This window comes from Macaca fascicularis, chromosome 11, assembly GCF_037993035.2.
Source record: "Macaca fascicularis isolate 582-1 chromosome 11, T2T-MFA8v1.1".
In the NCBI taxonomy this organism is placed as follows: domain Eukaryota; kingdom Metazoa; phylum Chordata; class Mammalia; order Primates; family Cercopithecidae; genus Macaca; species Macaca fascicularis.
The window spans coordinates 24,607,881-24,626,316 of record NC_088385.1 but is presented as its reverse complement, the minus strand read 5'-3'; the positions used below and the strand labels follow the sequence as shown (position 1 = coordinate 24,626,316).

At 35.5% G+C, this 18,436-nt stretch overlaps 1 protein-coding gene across 6 annotated transcripts in view; it reads left to right on the top strand.

Moving 5' to 3' along the window:
• ABCC9 (ATP binding cassette subfamily C member 9) overlaps nt 1–16,961 on the top strand; it is a 138,549-nt gene extending 121,588 nt beyond the window's left edge. For 4 of the 6 annotated variants that reach the window (XM_074006372.1, XM_074006371.1, XM_074006370.1 and 1 more), the window contains 6 exons: nt 700–778; nt 3,237–3,345; nt 5,731–5,834; nt 9,436–9,569; nt 10,852–10,914; nt 15,450–16,961. In XM_074006372.1, coding sequence (XP_073862473.1) covers nt 700–778; nt 3,237–3,345; nt 5,731–5,834; nt 9,436–9,569; nt 10,852–10,914; nt 15,450–15,587 — 627 coding nt within the window. In that variant the 3' untranslated portion in view covers nt 15,588–16,961. Of the gene's footprint in view, nt 1–699; nt 779–3,236; nt 3,346–5,730; nt 5,835–9,435; nt 9,570–10,851; nt 10,915–11,596; nt 11,773–15,449 lie in introns of all 6 variants that reach the window. The other 2 variants (XM_005570350.5, XM_005570349.5) reach the window with 1 other exon arrangement.
• The last annotated feature ends 1,475 nt before the right edge of the window (nt 16,962–18,436 follow it).

Sequence of the window (18,436 nt, the reverse complement as noted above, 5' to 3'; positions counted from 1 at the left end):
TATCATAAAAAGAACAAGTGGGCAGAAGAAAATGGAATCATTCTGCTTTTTGTTATAAAACTATCACTTCTAAGATAATATGGAATCATTATTTGTTAGTCCAACAATATATTAAATGTAAAAAAAAAAAAAAAGCCACAAAGAAAAAGCAAGGCAATCACATAGAAATAAAAATAATTAGAATGAAATCATTGAAGATTTGGTGAAGACTGTTTTTATATTTTTATTTTTTATTTTTTGAGACAGGGTCTTGTTCTTTCACCCAGGGTGGAGCACAGTGGCATGATCACAGCTCGCTGCAGCCTCGACCTCCTGGTCTCCAGCTATCCTCCCACTTGAGCCTTCCAAGTAGCTGGGTCTACAGGCACACACTACCACACCCAGCTAATTTGTGTATTTTCTTGTAGAGATGGGTTTTCACAATGTTGCCCAGGCTAGTCTTGAACTCCTGGCCTCAAGTGACCTACACACCTCAGCCTCCCAAAGTGTTGGGTTTACAGGTGTGAGCTATTGTGCCCAGCCTGTTTTTATCTTGATGATAATTTATAATGTAGACCTAAGAAAAAATGATTACTATAATGTAATTATTTAAACATAATTACAGTTTTATCATAATATCTTAAGTTAAAAAATAAAAGAAGCTAATCTTCTGTCCTTTGTCTGAGTCCTCTTCTCTTTGAGTGACAGCTGTTTTCATAGGTGGGCATATGTGGTCGCACTGGCAGTGGGAAATCATCGTTATCTCTGGCTTTCTTCAGAATGGTTGATATATTTGATGGTGAGTTGCTAACTAAATTTTTTAAGTGGCCATGTGGTGCTTTCCTTTAAAAAAATCAATTTACCTAATCCTGCAGAAATAAAAAGCAAATATTTATAAGGACTTTGTGCTCTACACATGGTTCAAGGCAGATATCCCAAATAAACAGCTCAAAAGTAAATAAAGGACATAGAATTGGGGAAATAAAATGATGAGCCTTAAACTCATGTCTATACGTTATTGCTAAAGCATTTTAATAAACTTGGTAAAATGAAAACAAGACCACCCACTTTGAATAGCAGTAGGTGGAGGCAGAATTTCAAGAGAAAGAAAGAGGGAGGACAACTGTCTTGCTTCCTTTAGATTAAACATATGTCTCTTTCCAACAAAGGAAAAAAGCACAAGGAGATAAGTAGTCTGCATTTTAAATTTTGGTACGTAACTCTTACCATCATCTGCTTAATAACATGGCTTAATGACACTGAACATTTTGTGAGGAGGCAACCTCTGCTGCAAAGTGATAAAGCTCATGATAACAACATACACAAAACATGCACATTCATCCACCAAATTATTAATAATATGATACACAGGAGCATAGAAATAACTTAATCTTTTTTTTAAAAAAAAAAAAGTCCCATTATTTAGTCTATCAAGTGACCTATAAATAGGCCAGCACATAAAGTATCTTGAATGAAAGAGGATCCAGCAATGAATTTGACCAAACTTAGTGTACTTGACAGTACAAGGAGTGCTTACTATTATTATCTGTAATGATTATGATTATTATAGTACTTTGCATGTTTATTGTACTTGACAGTTTGTATTATTGAATTTAATCTACACAACGGCTCTGTGAGAAAAAGAGGTCAGTTTATGAACAACAACATGGAACTATAGTAAATGTAATTTCTGTGGGGTTTAGATTCACGAGGTGAGCAGCTTATTTTTTCCATGGCTAGTAATAATGCACAGACACTTTAAGGACTTTCAGTGGGATTAAAGTTCTAAGGCAATTAAGTGATCAAAAATCAATTGACATTTTTCATTAAAACACTGTGTTTATGATCAATCATGTTAGGTTAGCCTGATCCTCGTGAGTCCAGACACATGATTTCAGGTCCCATGTGAACTATCAATGATTTATTCTCTTTTTAATAGCAGTAGGCTATTAGGATTTTAATACGTAATTTGTTATTTCTGATCTATTATTCCTGAAAGACATAGGTTAAGCTAATCTTGCCTACTCTAAATCTATCTGGTAAAAGGACTGCAGCTGCCATTCTGAGCCTGGCATCTTATCTCACAAGGCAATATGGTCTCTGCACAAAAGTGGTATGATTAACTGCATATATCATGGTGGAGAAACAACATCAACACTGCATAAATCTCTATAAGTCCATATGCAGTATGGAGAAATTTATTAAAACTTGATATTCATATCACAGAATGTACTTCTCTATTTGTAATGCATTGTACAAATACAGGAGTGAATGACAAAGATCCTGGTTTTTAAAGAGCCTATATTCTAGTTGGGGAACAGACAATAAAAAGATAAGTAAAGGTATATAGAATATCAGATTCTGATAAATCCCATGGAGAGAAATAAAGTGGGAAGGAGGATAAAGGGAATACTAGAAGGGAAAGGACTCAGGAAGGGATAAAAGTACTTTTTGGTTGGTATGATCACATAAACAGAATAAAAACTCTGAATTCCTTTAGGAGAAATATGTAAGAAAGACAAACCATCACCAAATGTGTATATTATGTAGAGACACATGATTTTTTTTATTATACTTTAAGTTCTGGGGTACATGTGCAGAACGTGTGGGTTTGTTACATAGGTATACATGTGCCATGGTTGTTTGCTGTGCCCATCAACCCATCATCTACATTAGATATTTCTCCTAATGTTATCCCTCCCCTAACCCCCCACCCCCCAACAGGCTCGGTGTGTGATGTTCCCCTCCCTGTGTCCATGTGTTCTCATGTTCAACTCCCACTTATGAGTGAGAACATGTGATGTTTGGTTTTCTGTTCCTGTGTTAGTTTGCTGAGGATGATGGTTTCCAGCTTCATCCATGTCCTTGCAAAGGACCTGAACTCATCCTTTTTGATGGTTGCATAGTATTCCATGGTGTATATGTGCCATATTTTATTTATCCAGTCTGTCATTGATGGACATTTGGGTTGGTTCTAAGTCTTTGCTATTGTGAATAGTGCTGCGATAAATATATGCGTGCATGTGTCTTTATAGTAGAATGATTTATAATCCTTTGGGTATATATCTAATAATGGGGTTGCTGAGTCAAATGGTATTTCTAGTTCTAGATACTTGAGGAATGACCACATGCTTAAATGGAAAAGTTGGTCTCCTGAATTTCAACCCTGAACTAGGAAATAACTTTTAATTTGTAAACAAATATTATTTTACTTGTGATTTTACTATGTATCTGTAACTTCTGTTTCTCCTTAACAGGAAAAATTGTCATTGATGGGATAGACATTTCCAAATTACCACTGCACACACTACGTTCTAGACTTTCAATCATTCTGCAGGATCCAATACTATTCAGTGGTTCCATTAGGTAGGTAACATATTTAGCAAACATCTGTGTGCCTCGGGATTTAGCCTTTGACTCATAGAAAGGTTTTACTCAGAGTCATTTTTCAGGTCTGAGTGAACCGATATCAAGACAATAAAATCAAATATGCCACCCAACAATTTGGACTGGAAAAGCCTCGAGTTGCTAAATTAACCTATAAAATTATGTTTCCAGGAGATCTTCATCCCTTTCAGTTTGATTCTATGAAAGCCACTTTTTCCTCTATACTTAAGAACGGTGATGCTTGGCAGACTTTTTTAAGGTGTTCTATCTTACAGATATCCAGTCTAACTTGTGTGTCTGGCCTGACCTCAGCAGATATTCTGACTTTGGTTATTCCCTTTACCTACCCCTCCACCCCTTACAATTTTACTTCAGCCAAAATTGCTATGAATAAAGCTGCTACAGTCTTCATGCCTGGTTCAGGGTTTCCCACCAAAAAAAAAAAAAAAAAAGCGGGGGTGGATATCGATCATCTGCTAGCTGCTTTAAATATATTATTTGATTAAATTCTCCAACCATTACTCTAGGATACGTATTTATTATCCCCATTTTACAGATGGGGGTTTTGAAACTCAAAGAAGCTATAACTTAAACCAAGTTCCTACACCTAGTAAGTGGAAGAACTACTATTCCAACTGCAGTTTGTCTGATTCCAAAGTCCATGTTGGCATCTGTATTAGTCTGTTTTCACACTGCTGTAAAGAATGACCTGAGACTGGTAATTTATAAAGGAAAGAGGTTTAATTGACTCATAGTTCTTCATGGCTGGGGAGGCCTCAGGAAACTTACAATCATGGCGGAAGGCAAAGGGGAAGCTAAGGCACATCTTCTCATGGCGCCAGGAAAGAGGGAGAGTGAAGGGGGAACTGCCACACTTTAAAACCATCAGATCTCATAAGAATCCACTTACTATCATGATAACAGGATGGGGTAAAATGCCCCTATGATGTAATAACCTCCCACAAGGTCCCTCCCTGGACATGTGAGATTTGGAGCAAACTGATATCAGCATCGTCCCCCAGATCACATCTCTCATTTGATCATATTTTGTTCTATCTTGCTCCTAACCTCCATCTACTTAATTACAAAGAAGTGTTTGCCACTTCCTTTTACTAATTACTCTTTATTTTAAAGGAAAAATGTATGTAAGATTGCCTGATATTTAGTTATAAAACTACTTTAAAACTTCTGGATGTGTCAAGTAATTTAGCAATACCATAGTGAGTTTATATCTCCAAATATATTTATTATGAATACTACTTGATATGGTTTGGCTGTGTCCCCACCAAAACTTCATCTTGAATTGTAGTTCCCATAATCCTCAAGTGTCATGGGAGGGACCCAGTAGGAGGTAATTGAATCATGGGGGCAGTTATGCTGTTCTCATAATAGTGAGTGAGTTCTTGTGAGATCTGAATTTTTTTTTTTTTTTTTTTTTTTTTGGTGAGACGGAGTTTCACTCTTGTTGCCCAGGCTGGAGTGAAATGGCATGATCTCAGCTCACAGCAACCTCCGCTTCCTCAGCTCAAATGATTCTCCTGCCTCAGCCTCCCAAGTAGCTGGGATTACAGGCATGCAACACCATGCCTGGCTAATTTTGTATTTTTTTAGTAGAGACAGGGTTTCTCCATGTTGGTCAGGCTGGTCTCAAACTCCTGACCTCAGGTGATCCGCCCGCCTCGGCCTCCCAAAGTGCTGGGATTACAGGCATGAGCCACCACGCCCAGCGATCTGATGGTTTTATAAGGGACTTTTCCGCTTTGCTTAGCACTTCTCTCTCCTGCCGCCATGTGAAGAAGGACATGTTTGCTTCCCCTTCCACCATGACTGTAAGTTTCCTGAGACCTCCCTAGCCCTGCAGAACTGTGAGTCAATTAAACCTCTTTTCTTTATAAATTACCCAGTCTCGAGTATGTCCTTATAGCAGCATGAGAATGGACAAGTACACTACTATTGTTGGTGATGCAGCACAGCTTATCTAAAATAGTGTCATATGTTCCCATAGAGATGTATGTATGTAGCATCAGTCCTGCAGGAATATTTTGCTAGATACTATTTGGGTTATGCTAAGCATAGTTTGGAGCCAATGGATCTAGGTAACAAACTTGGTAATATGATATAATGTACATAAAGTTTTATAATGATATCATCAAGACAATTTTTTATACTATTAAGATTATGCATTCATTCATCAAGCATGAATTCAGTGCTTGCACTGCTCTGAGCACTGTTCTAGATGCTGAATATACAGCAGTGACCAAAATAAATGGAACTTACATTGTAAGGAAAGAAAAGCAATAAGCAAATATACATATAAGTTTCTCTATTTTGAGTTATTGACTAATTAACTAATTTTTCTCTCAGATTTAATTTAGATCCAGAGTGCAAATGCACAGATGACAGACTCTGGGAAGCCTTAGAAATTGCTCAGCTGAAGAATATGGTCAAATCTCTACCAGGAGGTCTAGGTATGTTTTCTAAATAGTATATTTATTTTTTATATATGCCATTAATCCTACATATGTCTATCAACATTTTATGCTATAATCACATAACTTTAGTGTTAAATCCCCTTATATTTAAAATAACACCCTAAAAGTCATTAGAATATTTCAAAATCTAATGTTTTTGCATGGGGTACAAGAGGGTGAACCCAATAACAAATTCTGTTCTATGTGACTACTCCAAAATATTACAATTAATACATTTACCTCTGCCATCTTTTCACAATTGGTGGGTACAGGTCATTGTAATGGATGTTTCCCTGTAGTTATTCTTTCTCAGTTGACCTGTCTGATCACCTACCATCAGGAAATGAATGGGAGGATTGCAGGAGCTGTTAGGTTTAAGTTTGGCACCATTTAGGGAAAGGCAATTTTGCCACATTAGTAGCCATTTTCTCTGCTGCCAGGAGGGAAAATTCCTTTTATTTATATAACATAATTTTCTTTGGTTTTTTTATTTAAAACATTTTATTAATTTATTATTTTTCAGCTTTATCCATTTACTGAAAAAGGAATCTTTTTTCTTAGCTAAAAAATAGCTAAGCATTTTTTTAAGTCTTTCAAAACAGTAATCCTTTTGCTCAATTATAGACTAAGAGGAGATATTTTTCAGAACATAAAAATCTTTAAAGGAATAGTAATGTTATATCAATGACACAATTTTATCACATGAACAAACATTTATACCTTCAAATGTCTTTCAAAGTGGATTTATTAATTGATATCTTGGTCAAAATTTTGAAAGAAAATATGAGATATATAAATTTGATTAGGTCTGATTTCAAAAATTTTTATTTTATTTTAAACTAAGTTACTTTGTAGTGTTGGGTATTTTTTATTTTTTTATTTTTTATTTTTTATTTTTATACTTTAAGTTCTAGGGTACATGTGCACAACATGCAGGTTTGTTACATATGTATACATGTGCCATGTTGGTGTGCTGCACCCATTAACTCATCATTTACATTAGGTAAATCTCCTAATGCTCTCTCTCCCCACTATCCCCTCCCCACAATAGGACCCAGTGTGTGATGTTCCCCTTCCTGTGTCCAAGTGATCTCATTGTTCAATTCCCACCTATAAGTGAGAACATGCGGTATTTTGTTTTCTGTTCTTGCAATAGTTTGCTGAGAATGATGGTTTCCAGCTGCATCCGTGTCCCTACAAAGGACACGAAGTCATCCTTTTTTATGGCTGCATAGTATTCCATGGTGTGTATGTGCCACATTTTCTTAATCCAGTCTGTCACTGATAGACATTTGGGTGGATTCCAAGTCTTTGCTATTGTGAATAGTGCTGCAATAAACATATGTGTGCATGTGTCTTTATAGCAGCATGACTTATAATCCTTTGGGTATGTCCCCAGTAATGAGATAGCTGGGTCAAATGGTATTTCTAGTTCTAGATCCTTGAAGAATCGCCACACTGTTTTCCACAATGGTTGAACTAGTATACAGTCCCACCAACAGTGAAAAGTGTTCCTATTTCTCCACATCCTCTCCATCACCTGTTGTTTCCTGATATTTTAATGATTACCATTCTAACTGGTGTGAGATGGTATCTCATTGTGGTTTTGATTGGCATTTCTCTGATGGCAAGTGATGATGAGCATTTTTTCATGTGTCTGTTGGCTGTATGAATGTCTTCTTTTGAGAAGTGTCTGTTCATATCCTTTGCCCACTTTTTGATGGGGTTCTTTGTGTTTTAAGACATTGTTTTGTATTGTCTTGAGGTAGTATCAGTTTTAAACACTTGTGTAAAGAATACAACATGTACTCAATCACTGACAAAAATTCAGTCCTAGAGGTTGTACAATGTCTGACAAATAAATGATGACAGAATGAAAGAACAATGTGATTACTGAAACCACAGAGTTCATACTGTCTTTAACTCATTAAAAGGAACATGTATAATTTTTGACTTCTGCTTCTTTAATATCTTCTAAGAAAGCACTAGAAAAGATAATAGTTGATTGATTGATACTCTAAATTTAATATATAACATATAGTTGCCAAATTGTGTTATTTGACATCTAGTTTTTTAAAAATCAACCTACAAAATAAAATTATGTTTATCCATTAGTTTATTTGAAAAGGAGGGCCAACTCAAAACATTACATTTTATTATTTTAATTAAGTTTCAAGGAGAAAGTGTGCCACAACCAAAAAGTAAGACAGCATGTCTTTAAGGAATGTTTTATTGACTTGCCAGGGTCAGGTTGTGAAAGTAATTCCAGAACTCTGGATGAACTTTCCATAATGATTTTTTCTTTTTTTGAGACAAGTTCTCGCTATGTTACCCAGACTTGAGTGCAGTGGCCATTAACAGGCATGATCATCGCATATTACATCCTCTAATCCCAGGGGTCAAATATCCTCCTGAGTAGCTGGAATTATAGGTGCCCCACTATGCCTGGCTCCCATAATAGTTTTTTTGATGTCTCCTGTGGAAAACCCAGCAAGTCTACTTGAGAAATTAATACATGCTTATAAAACTTTCTCTCTTGGCATTTAGAGATCCCCTCTCTCACCACTAATATTTGGAAAGACAGACAATTGCATCTTTCTAGTCCTCTTCATTAACATGAGAGCTGCATGCACCTGTTTAGAATTGTGGGCATAGTGTTTTGGGGTTATGGTACAGCACAGGCAACAGGGGATTGTATTTACATTATGTAACTGATGAATATTGTGCTCATCATCTTAGTAAAGATGACCAATTGCTTAATGAAGATTTGGTTCAGGCCAGCTTTAATGGAAACATTCCTTATCTCCAGCATCCTCTTATATGTAAGTTAGAATTTGGAGAATAAATACCTATTTTCCAATCATGACAAATTATAAGACTTTGATACCATTAGAATATCATCAATAGAAATTTTCCCCAGGCCATTAGGAAAAGGTGTTTGAATTCTAATAAAAAAGACATTTGGAAACAGAATTTATCTTAAACTCACAATAGTACAGTTTGTGAAATGTAGATGGAAACCAAAAAAAAAGAAAAGGATAATGAGGACATATCATTCATTTATCCATACAACAGTGTGTTATTCAGCTCCTGTGTAAGATGTCATAGTACTAGGGACATACTGACAAACAACAAGCCCAGTCCTTATCCACTTGGTACTTACAGTTCAGAAAGATGGTATAATTAAAAGAGAAGTGGAATTAGAGTTGAGAATATTCTGTATCTTATCAAGTGAGCTAAATGTGACTTTGGGCAAGCCATTTCATCTCTCTGGACCTTAGGTAATTATGTTAAGTAATCCCCTTAGAGAACGGTATTAAACAATTAAGTAATTTCCAAGGTCTTTCTGTCGTCAGAATGTTTTATATCCTACTATCAGAGGTAATTCACTACCTATTGTCATAAACGAGATGATTTAGGAACATCTTCATTTTCTCAAGCGGAGTTCCTCTTTGTGTTCCAGTCTGAAGTCCTTGTACCAGCACTAAGTGATATCCATCATGCTGTCATACAACGTAATGTGTTTTTCATGATTTTGCCCAAGGAAAATGTTAGTAGCATTTCTTTAGTGAAATCCTTGCTTCTTTCTCTGATTTAGATGCGGTTGTCACTGAAGGTGGGGAGAATTTTAGTGTTGGACAGAGACAGCTATTTTGCCTTGCCAGGGCCTTTGTCCGCAAAAGCAGCATTCTTATTATGGATGAGGCAACAGCTTCCATTGACATGGCCACGGTGAGTGCATTATCTAAGCTTTTAAAATTGACGAATTAGAGAAATGTGCATGAAAATTACAATTTATTATTTCCTGAATGGGTTCTGAATCCTCAGTACTATTGTTTTGAGAATCTGCTCAATCATCTCCTTGATGAACTGATGATAGCACATTGAGAATTACAATAAATAGGACCTGACATATGGTTTAAAGGCATTCCTATTACCAATAAACATAAAATAAAGTTGCCACAACTTTTTGAAAATTTTTCAGAATAGTAAATTTCCAGGGCTTAGTTGATGAGAGGTACTGTACTATATTCAAGTACTATGCCATAAAAGTTCTGAAATGCAGTGTGAAAATCTCTGTTTAATAGAATCTATTGATAACCAACACCACTCATTATTTCCTAAAGCAATTTGAAGAAGAATGATTCACTGGGATTAATAATGGCTAGAATTAACAATGGCCTTCTCTATGCGTTTATGGTAGAAAGCCATAAATTTTGCCTTTTGAAATATATTTTTTGAAATTGTCAAATGTATCCAAGAAAGATCTGTCCAGAAGGCTGTGATTGAGTAGGTAAAATGTTACATTAAATCACAAACTGCATATGAGCTAGCAATTAATGTTCTTTTGAAAGTTAACTTGATATTAAAATTTGACGTCAGAAAAGACACATGAGGGTTATCGTAAGGGTAATACTGCCTCAACAGAAAAGAGAGAGAGTGTGAATTCAATGATTGAAAGAATTCCTTCACTCTAAAAATTGAACCAAGATTTCCTCTAGGACAGAGATGGAATCTGTACCCAGAACAGTCTTTAAAATATAATTATAACAGTGCTTTGTGGTGGGTATAAAAAGAGTTTCTTCCTAGAATGTTCATTTATGTGTCAAAGTCCAAATTTGTGACATCAATTTTAGTTTTTCTTTTCTGACTCAAAGCTTAACATCATTACAGAATTTTGCTGGTTTCGAATACATACTTTCTGTGGTATAACTCAAGTGAGCATTTTGATACCCATTTAATTTCATTTTCTTCTTTGTGTTTCCTGGACATAAATCTATTACCCACTTCCGGCTGATCAGTGACTGACTTTCATTTGTGTTTTGAAGACACGTACAGAATCCAGCATGAACCTGCTGCTGGGGACTGCCCGTTTTTATGACTTCCACAGAAAAATGAGGGATTGAGAATGCTCACAAGTGATTCAGTGGGGGTAAAATATTATGATGACAAAGTCATCCAGAGAAAATTTACACTTTATTTATTTTTATTTTTATTTTTATTTTTTTTGCAGGAGAATATTTTGCAAAAAGTAGTAATGACAGCTTTTGCAGACCGGACTGTGGTGACAATAGCTGTAAGTATGAGAAGACAGAGTTGGTACACCTCTTTGGTTTTGGTTCTAACATGTTATCATCTTTACGTTTTAGCAAAATATACTTGTGTCGAATTATGTATTTCTCTGCTAATATTTCTGTATCTGTGCAAAAAAAAAAGAAAAAGAAGATGTTTTGAAAGCATTGTTCTTTCCCAAACTGTCTGCTCTACCTAACTGACTTCCTTAAGCGACAATGATAGGACATTCTAAATCTAAGGATTCCAGCAGGTCATGGCCTCCTGCTTGTTTACCAGATAAAATGGTAGTTCATATAGAATAATTCTCTTTTCTATAATCTGATAGTCTGATGAGCAGTTTCAGAAAGCAAATTCCTAAATTGGATTGCTTATTCTGCTACTATCTATACCTAATTTCTATGTTTCCATTCATTAATCTATTAAAAAATAGACATATCTCACAATAGGGGCAGGTAATTTTTTCTATTTTAGATAGCGCCAATTAAATAGAAGAAGTGCTTAAATATTTGTAATTCACATTATAGCTGACTTACAATAGTCCACAGTTTTCTGTCTTTTCCTCTTTGCAAGTGGATTCTTGCTCATACTTAGTCTTACTGCTTAATAAAAACTATTTTTTTTTAATGAGTCACTTGGACATTTATTCTTCTGCTGATTCTCTTCTCTTCTATTTTTCTCTCCAGCACCGTGTCTCTTCTATTTTGGATGCAGGCCTTGTTTTAGTCTTTTCTGAGGGTATTTTAGTGGAGTGTGATACTGCTCCAAATTTACTGGCCCACAAGAATGGCCTCTTTTCCACTTTGGTGATGACCAACAAGTAGACCATCGTGATCTATTGCGCCAAGTCTGTCATTCTCCGGTAGTTATCTTAGCAGTATCCCCTCAGTAAGGCATGGCTAATGCTGTGAATAAAGGGGAGGGCTGGGATGAGGGAACTAACTGCAGGGTGTTATTACAAAATCAGCTCAACCAAGTGCTTTCGTCATGCTCAGTACCGAATGGAGCTCATGCATGTGTTTTCAAATATATACATGCAAAAGAGAGTATTTATGAAGCCTATGAACTGAATTTACCTCTTATTCTAAGGACCAATTTCACTAGTCCTTAGGGATGTTTTATAAGCATCCATAAAAATGCCATACACATTTCTTACCTGCCCTGGAGGATGATGCATTGTTTCATTTAAATAGTTACTTGAGTTTCATTCGTGAGTAATGGGAGTGGTGTATGGAGTGCTTGCTATGCTTCTACTTCCTTGGATGATGCATGGGAGAAACAGAACCCTTTGGAGTGCAGCTTTTGTCAAGATGGCAGGAAATGATGTTGCATCAGGGCCTATTTCCTGCAAACTGCCTAAGTAAAGAAAAATCTACTTTCTCGAATTTTTCCAGTGAATTTTGTGGTTCCTCTTTCCTGGAGGAGAGTCACTCAATTAACTCATTGATATTAAGGTGTGAATGATTTAAGGGGTAGAATTGGTTAACTTTAAAAATAATTATTCAGTATTTTCAAGAATTTCCTTACTGGAAAAAGGTAGGGAGATATTTTGGAAGAGAAATAACTTCCTGCTACCCCAAAACGGGTGGAGAGAGGGAGAGAAAACAGACCATTGCCTATTCAAAAGATGAATTTTTCCTACTCTGCATGAAGCATGGCATTGTTGGATGGTTCTGTTTAGTCTATATCTGGAAGATTACTTGAGCAAAATTTGTATTTTTAACAAAATGCTAGGTTTCCTAATTAGGTTACCTCTTACCTAATTTCTCCTACATTCACTGAATACTTTTCTATAGACTTATATTTCTTTCACTCATTCTTCATTTCAAAACCACTCATGTGAAGGTGGCCACTAGGATACCTAGAATTCCCTGCTCTCACCCGCCCCTAATACACATGAAGCTATCAAGGAAGAATCACTGTAAGATTTTTTAGAGGACCAACTCCTCATAACAGGCCCACAAAAGGGAGAGCACCATCATGCTTGTGGTAGACTCCTTGTAGAATTAACTTAAACTCTTAAAATCAACTGTTTTTCCTTCCCTGCCTAAGAGCTTATTACTTTGGTAGCTGCCACTAAAATTGTGGAATGCCTTAAAAAGATAATTTTCTCCAGCTTCTAAAAGGAAGCACTCACACACCAAAATAGTCCGTGGTATTTATTTCTGAAAGTGATTACACCATTAATTTATCTGGAACATTTTGAAAATTTTATCAATACGATTAGAATTGACATCACACTTTGTCAAGGAACAATTATTTGAATTAATGGAATAAAAACCAACTATATTTATTTCTGTTGGTCAAGATTTTTCAATGTTTTTATTTTTATTTTCTTCCAGTAAATATTATTTTAGAATATCAATGCAATGTTTATAATATTATATTTATGGGTTTAGAGGCCAAATTCTTTTTTTAGACATCTATGATATGGCTATTGAACAGCTAATATTTTTCTGGAGGGAAAACGCACAGCAGATATTATTGGATAGCTTGTTAAGTTTCTTTTTCTAAACGCATGGGTGTGCAAATGGCTCTGGTCCTTTCTCAAAGATAAATAAATGTTAGCCTTCAAAATCTTGTTAATTCCTCAGTGTATTAGGTTGGTGCAAAAGTAATCGTGGTCTTTGCCATTACTTTTAATGTCAAAGACCACGATTACTTTTGCACCAACCTAACACATCATTTGTTACCAATATTCAGCAAATGATAGGCTTGTCATGGGTGTTGAAAACTGGCACATGTTCTAAGCTGGCATCATTATCACATTCTGTATATGTTTTCTTTTCCTTCAAGTCATGAGCCACAGCTATAACTGCTGGCTTTTCTGAAAGCATAAACACTGAGCGCACCCCACCTAGATGGCCCAGGGCGGAATGTACGCTCTCAACTCTGGGGATGGTTTTAGGTAGGACTTTGGATTGTTCAGAGAAGCACTTTGGAAGACTGTGTATCAGCTAAACAGATGGCATTTCTAGGTTTAGAACTCTGGACAGGGACTCCCATCAGCACACTAATATTTTGACCTGCATAGTTCAGGTTCAGTATGGTAGTCCCTGGCCACATGTGGCTATTAGTTGAAATGTAGATAGTTCGAACTGAGAAGTGTCATAAGTGTAAAATATATACTGGATTTCAAAGACTTAATACTAATAGAAGCATGTAAAAGTTCTCATGAATCATTTTTATGTTGGTTACATATTGAAATGATAACATCTGAATAGATTGGGTTAAAATGTATTAAAGTTGCTTTCATTTGTTTATTTCTACTTTGAAAATGTAGCTCCTAGAAAATTTAAAATTACCTGTGGCTCCCATTATATTTCTATTGAACAATACTGATCTTAGCAAGAGTAAAAGCCCAGCACACAGATTTTTCCTTTCTAATTTATAAACATAAAAAATAATAGTAGTTGACATTTATTACTTGTTTGTATACGTCAGACAAAGTGCTGAATTTTTTTACATGAATTATCTCATTTGAACCTTATCACCCTTCTCTGAGGCAGGTACTATTACCATAATTTTACAGATGTGAAACTGGAACTATACAATGTTAAGTATATTGCTCAAGATTGCACAACTAACAGGTGGTAAAGCCAAAATACACAAGGCCCATTTATCTTCAGAGCCTGTTCTCTTAACCATAACACTGACATGGCAGGTGAATGCTCCTCTAAGGTATCAGAGAGCCTTATGAAACAGTTAGATGACAGGATGGAAATATCTCACATTTTGAAATTGGTAAACCTAATTTTCACACTGGTTCTGCTACTTATTATCTATGTGATCTCCTGGTTTTGCTTTATCTCTGTGAATGGTCTCCCCTATAAAGTGGAGAGAGATAACACCCACAGCTGAGGAATGTTCTAATGATTCACAAGAATGTGTGTGGAGCACTTAATATATGGCATATGCTCAGAAAGTGGTTGCTTTTGTCGTTGTTAGTTACTAATTAATCCGAAGGGCATCATGTCGTTGTTAGTTACTAATTAATCCGAAGGGTCAGTGGTAGTGATCTCCAAAGACTGAGACTGCATGTCTAAAGGCCTGGATAATCCATTCTATTACTGCATGCCAGAATGGACTTCCCCAAATTGTCATCCCGGAACTGAACCACTTTCCAGGGTTCTTCAAATTGTGTTATAGCCCAAAGAATTAGTGACTCTACACAAGAGATAATTATTGTTGACATTATAACCCAACGGGTTTACAATGACTTCTCTTAATTTAATTACTTGATAAACATTTTTATCCTACTTAAACTGAAGGTTTCATGAAATGATGATGCTGATATATTAGCTACACTCAAGTTAGTACAGCCCGTAGAAAACCCAGCCATGTTGGCCATTGCTTAAAAGTATGTAAATAAATGATAATTTAAATAAGGACAAAAGGGGAGGTGTCTGTGATCCCTACATCTCGTCACTCACCAAGATAAACAAATGTCCCAGAATAATTCGTGGAATATACATATTCCATTGTTTTGGCTTGTGCCCTGAAATGTATAACAAATACGTGTATTCTTTCCACTCACAGCATCGAGTACACACTATTCTCACGGCAGACCTGGTTATTGTGATGAAGCGAGGAAATATTTTAGAATATGACACTCCAGAAAGCCTCTTGGCTCGGGAAGATGGAGTATTTGCTTCTTTTGTTCGAGCAGACATGTGAAGGAGTGTCTTAAAACAATACGTGTATTTAAAATAATGCAGTCATAACCTAATTAACGTTAATGGATCATCGGCTTGACCTCTGTAAAGTGGCATCTTAAACTTTTACAGATTTTTGCACAAGAAGTTGACATTTATTTTTCCTGTTTTTTAAAACAGTTTTTCAAGGTATTATTGCATAATATGTTCATTATTGATGTTTTTATAGTGATCAAGCCACTCTACCTTTAAGAATAACTAGGTTGTATTAAAACATGTAAGCTACTTTAAGTGGTAAATCAATAGCTAAAGTTTTCTCATAACTTTAAGTCTGGTAAATATCTCTCAGGCATGGAAGTTTCAATGAGTAATCAGTATTACTATACTCTTGTTTGTAAGAATATATTTTCCTTATTGTTTGAGTCTCTAGGGGTTATTGGAAGAGAATAAAAAAGGACATGTTTTCTAATGAACTCTCAAACTCAATATCTACTTTATGAGAATTTATTATGCATATTGCTTGTAAGCAAGTTATTGTATTCATTAACATTAATAATACCTATTTTTCTTAGGAGCCTTTTTTTTCCCTCTTGTTTCTTGTCACCAAGAAGTTATCACATTTATACTTATTCTATAAAGCCAAAGCCTTAGCCAGAAAGATCATGAAGAGTTTGGATATTTTAAAAACCATACTCAAATTTTCATTTTTTCCTGTCCTGTAAAGAGAGAATTCTTAAGAAATCAGTCATAATGTGCCTTTTCCAGACTGAAGTTCAAAGAGTGATTAGGTTCAATCTTTCAGTGGCAGGCCAGCTAAACTTTCTATAGTTTAATGATTAGCTCTGGTTATGATCTTGAGCCCTAACATGCCACATTACTCAAGATTTACACAGACAAGTGACTTCATTTGGCACTGCTAATAATGGCAGGTGAACATTCCTCTCAGGTGTCAGATATTTCATATGAAACAGCCCAATGGCAGGCTGGAAATATCTTAGACTTTGAAGTTATATATATAACAAGTATCTATTTCTAGCTGGAAAAGTTTACCTCTTCTAGACACCCAATGGTGTCACACATGATCATTTGCTCCTGCTCTAATTTTAATGTACATATAAAAAATACCAAAAATGTTATTATAATTTTAATGAGCATGTAAACAGTGTATCAAAAAATGATGGAATATTAGTATTAGGTTTGCTTAAATGAAAATTAATAAATTCAGAAATACTGAAAGTTACCTTCATTGTCATGTGAGCAACCAGTTTCTACCATTCTGTGCTCGTCCAGTGTCAATATCATTGATTTCATTTTCATATGAAGATCTGAATGCATTGTAAGATTGTGAAGAGTTATAAAATTGATGAATTAAGAGAAATTATGCTGCTTTCCTATAGTTATTATGTTCTGTTTATTGTATGGTGTATTCGCTCTTGGAAAATCTGTAATAGTTGTGTATCCAGAATATGTGTCCTCACCTGAGTATTGAATCTTTATATTTACAAAAAATGAGTTCCACAAGGATGGACAAAAATGGTCCATGATATTTAGCTTAAATTGTAACCTTTTGTTGTGTTCAGAAAACTTCATTGGAAGAAAATAACCTTGTTTTCCTAAAGCTAAACAGAATAGAATTGGTACTTATTAATTACGTCTTGAAAATACATTCTAAAAATTCAACCACTCTCCTAAAATGTTTGGCATTTAAATATTTTGTAGGGCTGAATATGCATATTGCTTGTTAGCAAGTTATCATTCATTCTCATAGAGAAATGGTTTTTTACCCATGGAAGTAATCTTTTTTTTTTTTTTTTTTTTTTTTTTTTTTTTTGAGGCGGAGTCTCGCTCTGTCGCCCAGGCTGGAGTGCAGTGGCGCAATCTCGGCTCACTGCAAGCTCCGCCTCCCGGCTTGCCGCCATTCTCCTGCCTCAGCCTCCCGAGTAGCTGGGACTACAGGCGCCGCCACCACGCCCGGCTAATTTTTTTTTTGTATTTTTAGTGGAGACGGGGTTTCATTGTGTTAGCCAGGATGGTCTCGATCTCCTGACCTCGTGATCCGCCCGTCTCGGCCTCCCAAAGTGCTGGGATTACAGGCTTGAGCCACCGCGCCCGGCCGGAAGTAATCTTTTAATGATATTTTCTAAGTATATTGCTGTACAAGCAACATCAGTAGAAGCCTGTCTAGTTACACTAAACTAAAGATCACATTTACCATTCTTACAGCCAAGTGGTTGCTGGTCCCCTCGTAACTTTTAGTTACTTAAGTCGAGTAAATGTCTAATTGTTTACAAAACTAAATTGACTAAATAAGGTCAAGGATAATGTTTTTCATTGATTAACCACTTATTATACATATTATCTATTGAATATAAAAAGATTCATCTTGAAATAATATTTGACTACATAGGTACATATCTGTAAAAGATGACCACCTTAACTAAATCAGATTTTACATTTATAAATTTTATATTTAATTAGTCAAATCAATTTTTAAATCATAATTCCTTAATACATATAAGAAGCAAATAAATGCATAAAGCATTATATTAAAATACCAGGGTTACTTATGTCATTGACAGGGAAAAGACTTTGTATAAACAATAGTGCACCATCTATTTTTGTACTCTTACTCATGATCCATTTAAAAGTCTACTCAGTTCTAGATTAGATACCAGAAGACCCTCTAAGTAACTGATACCTGAGATTCGGGACCATGTCTTGTTTGCCATTGTGCCCTTGGAATTTAATACAAGTGCCTAACCCACAGTAGGGCTGATTGATTCACTGATTAGTTTTACTGTCATGTGCCTATAACTATAGGTTATTCTCTTTCCTTTTCTGTGTTGTGTTTATTCTATTTATTCTCTACAA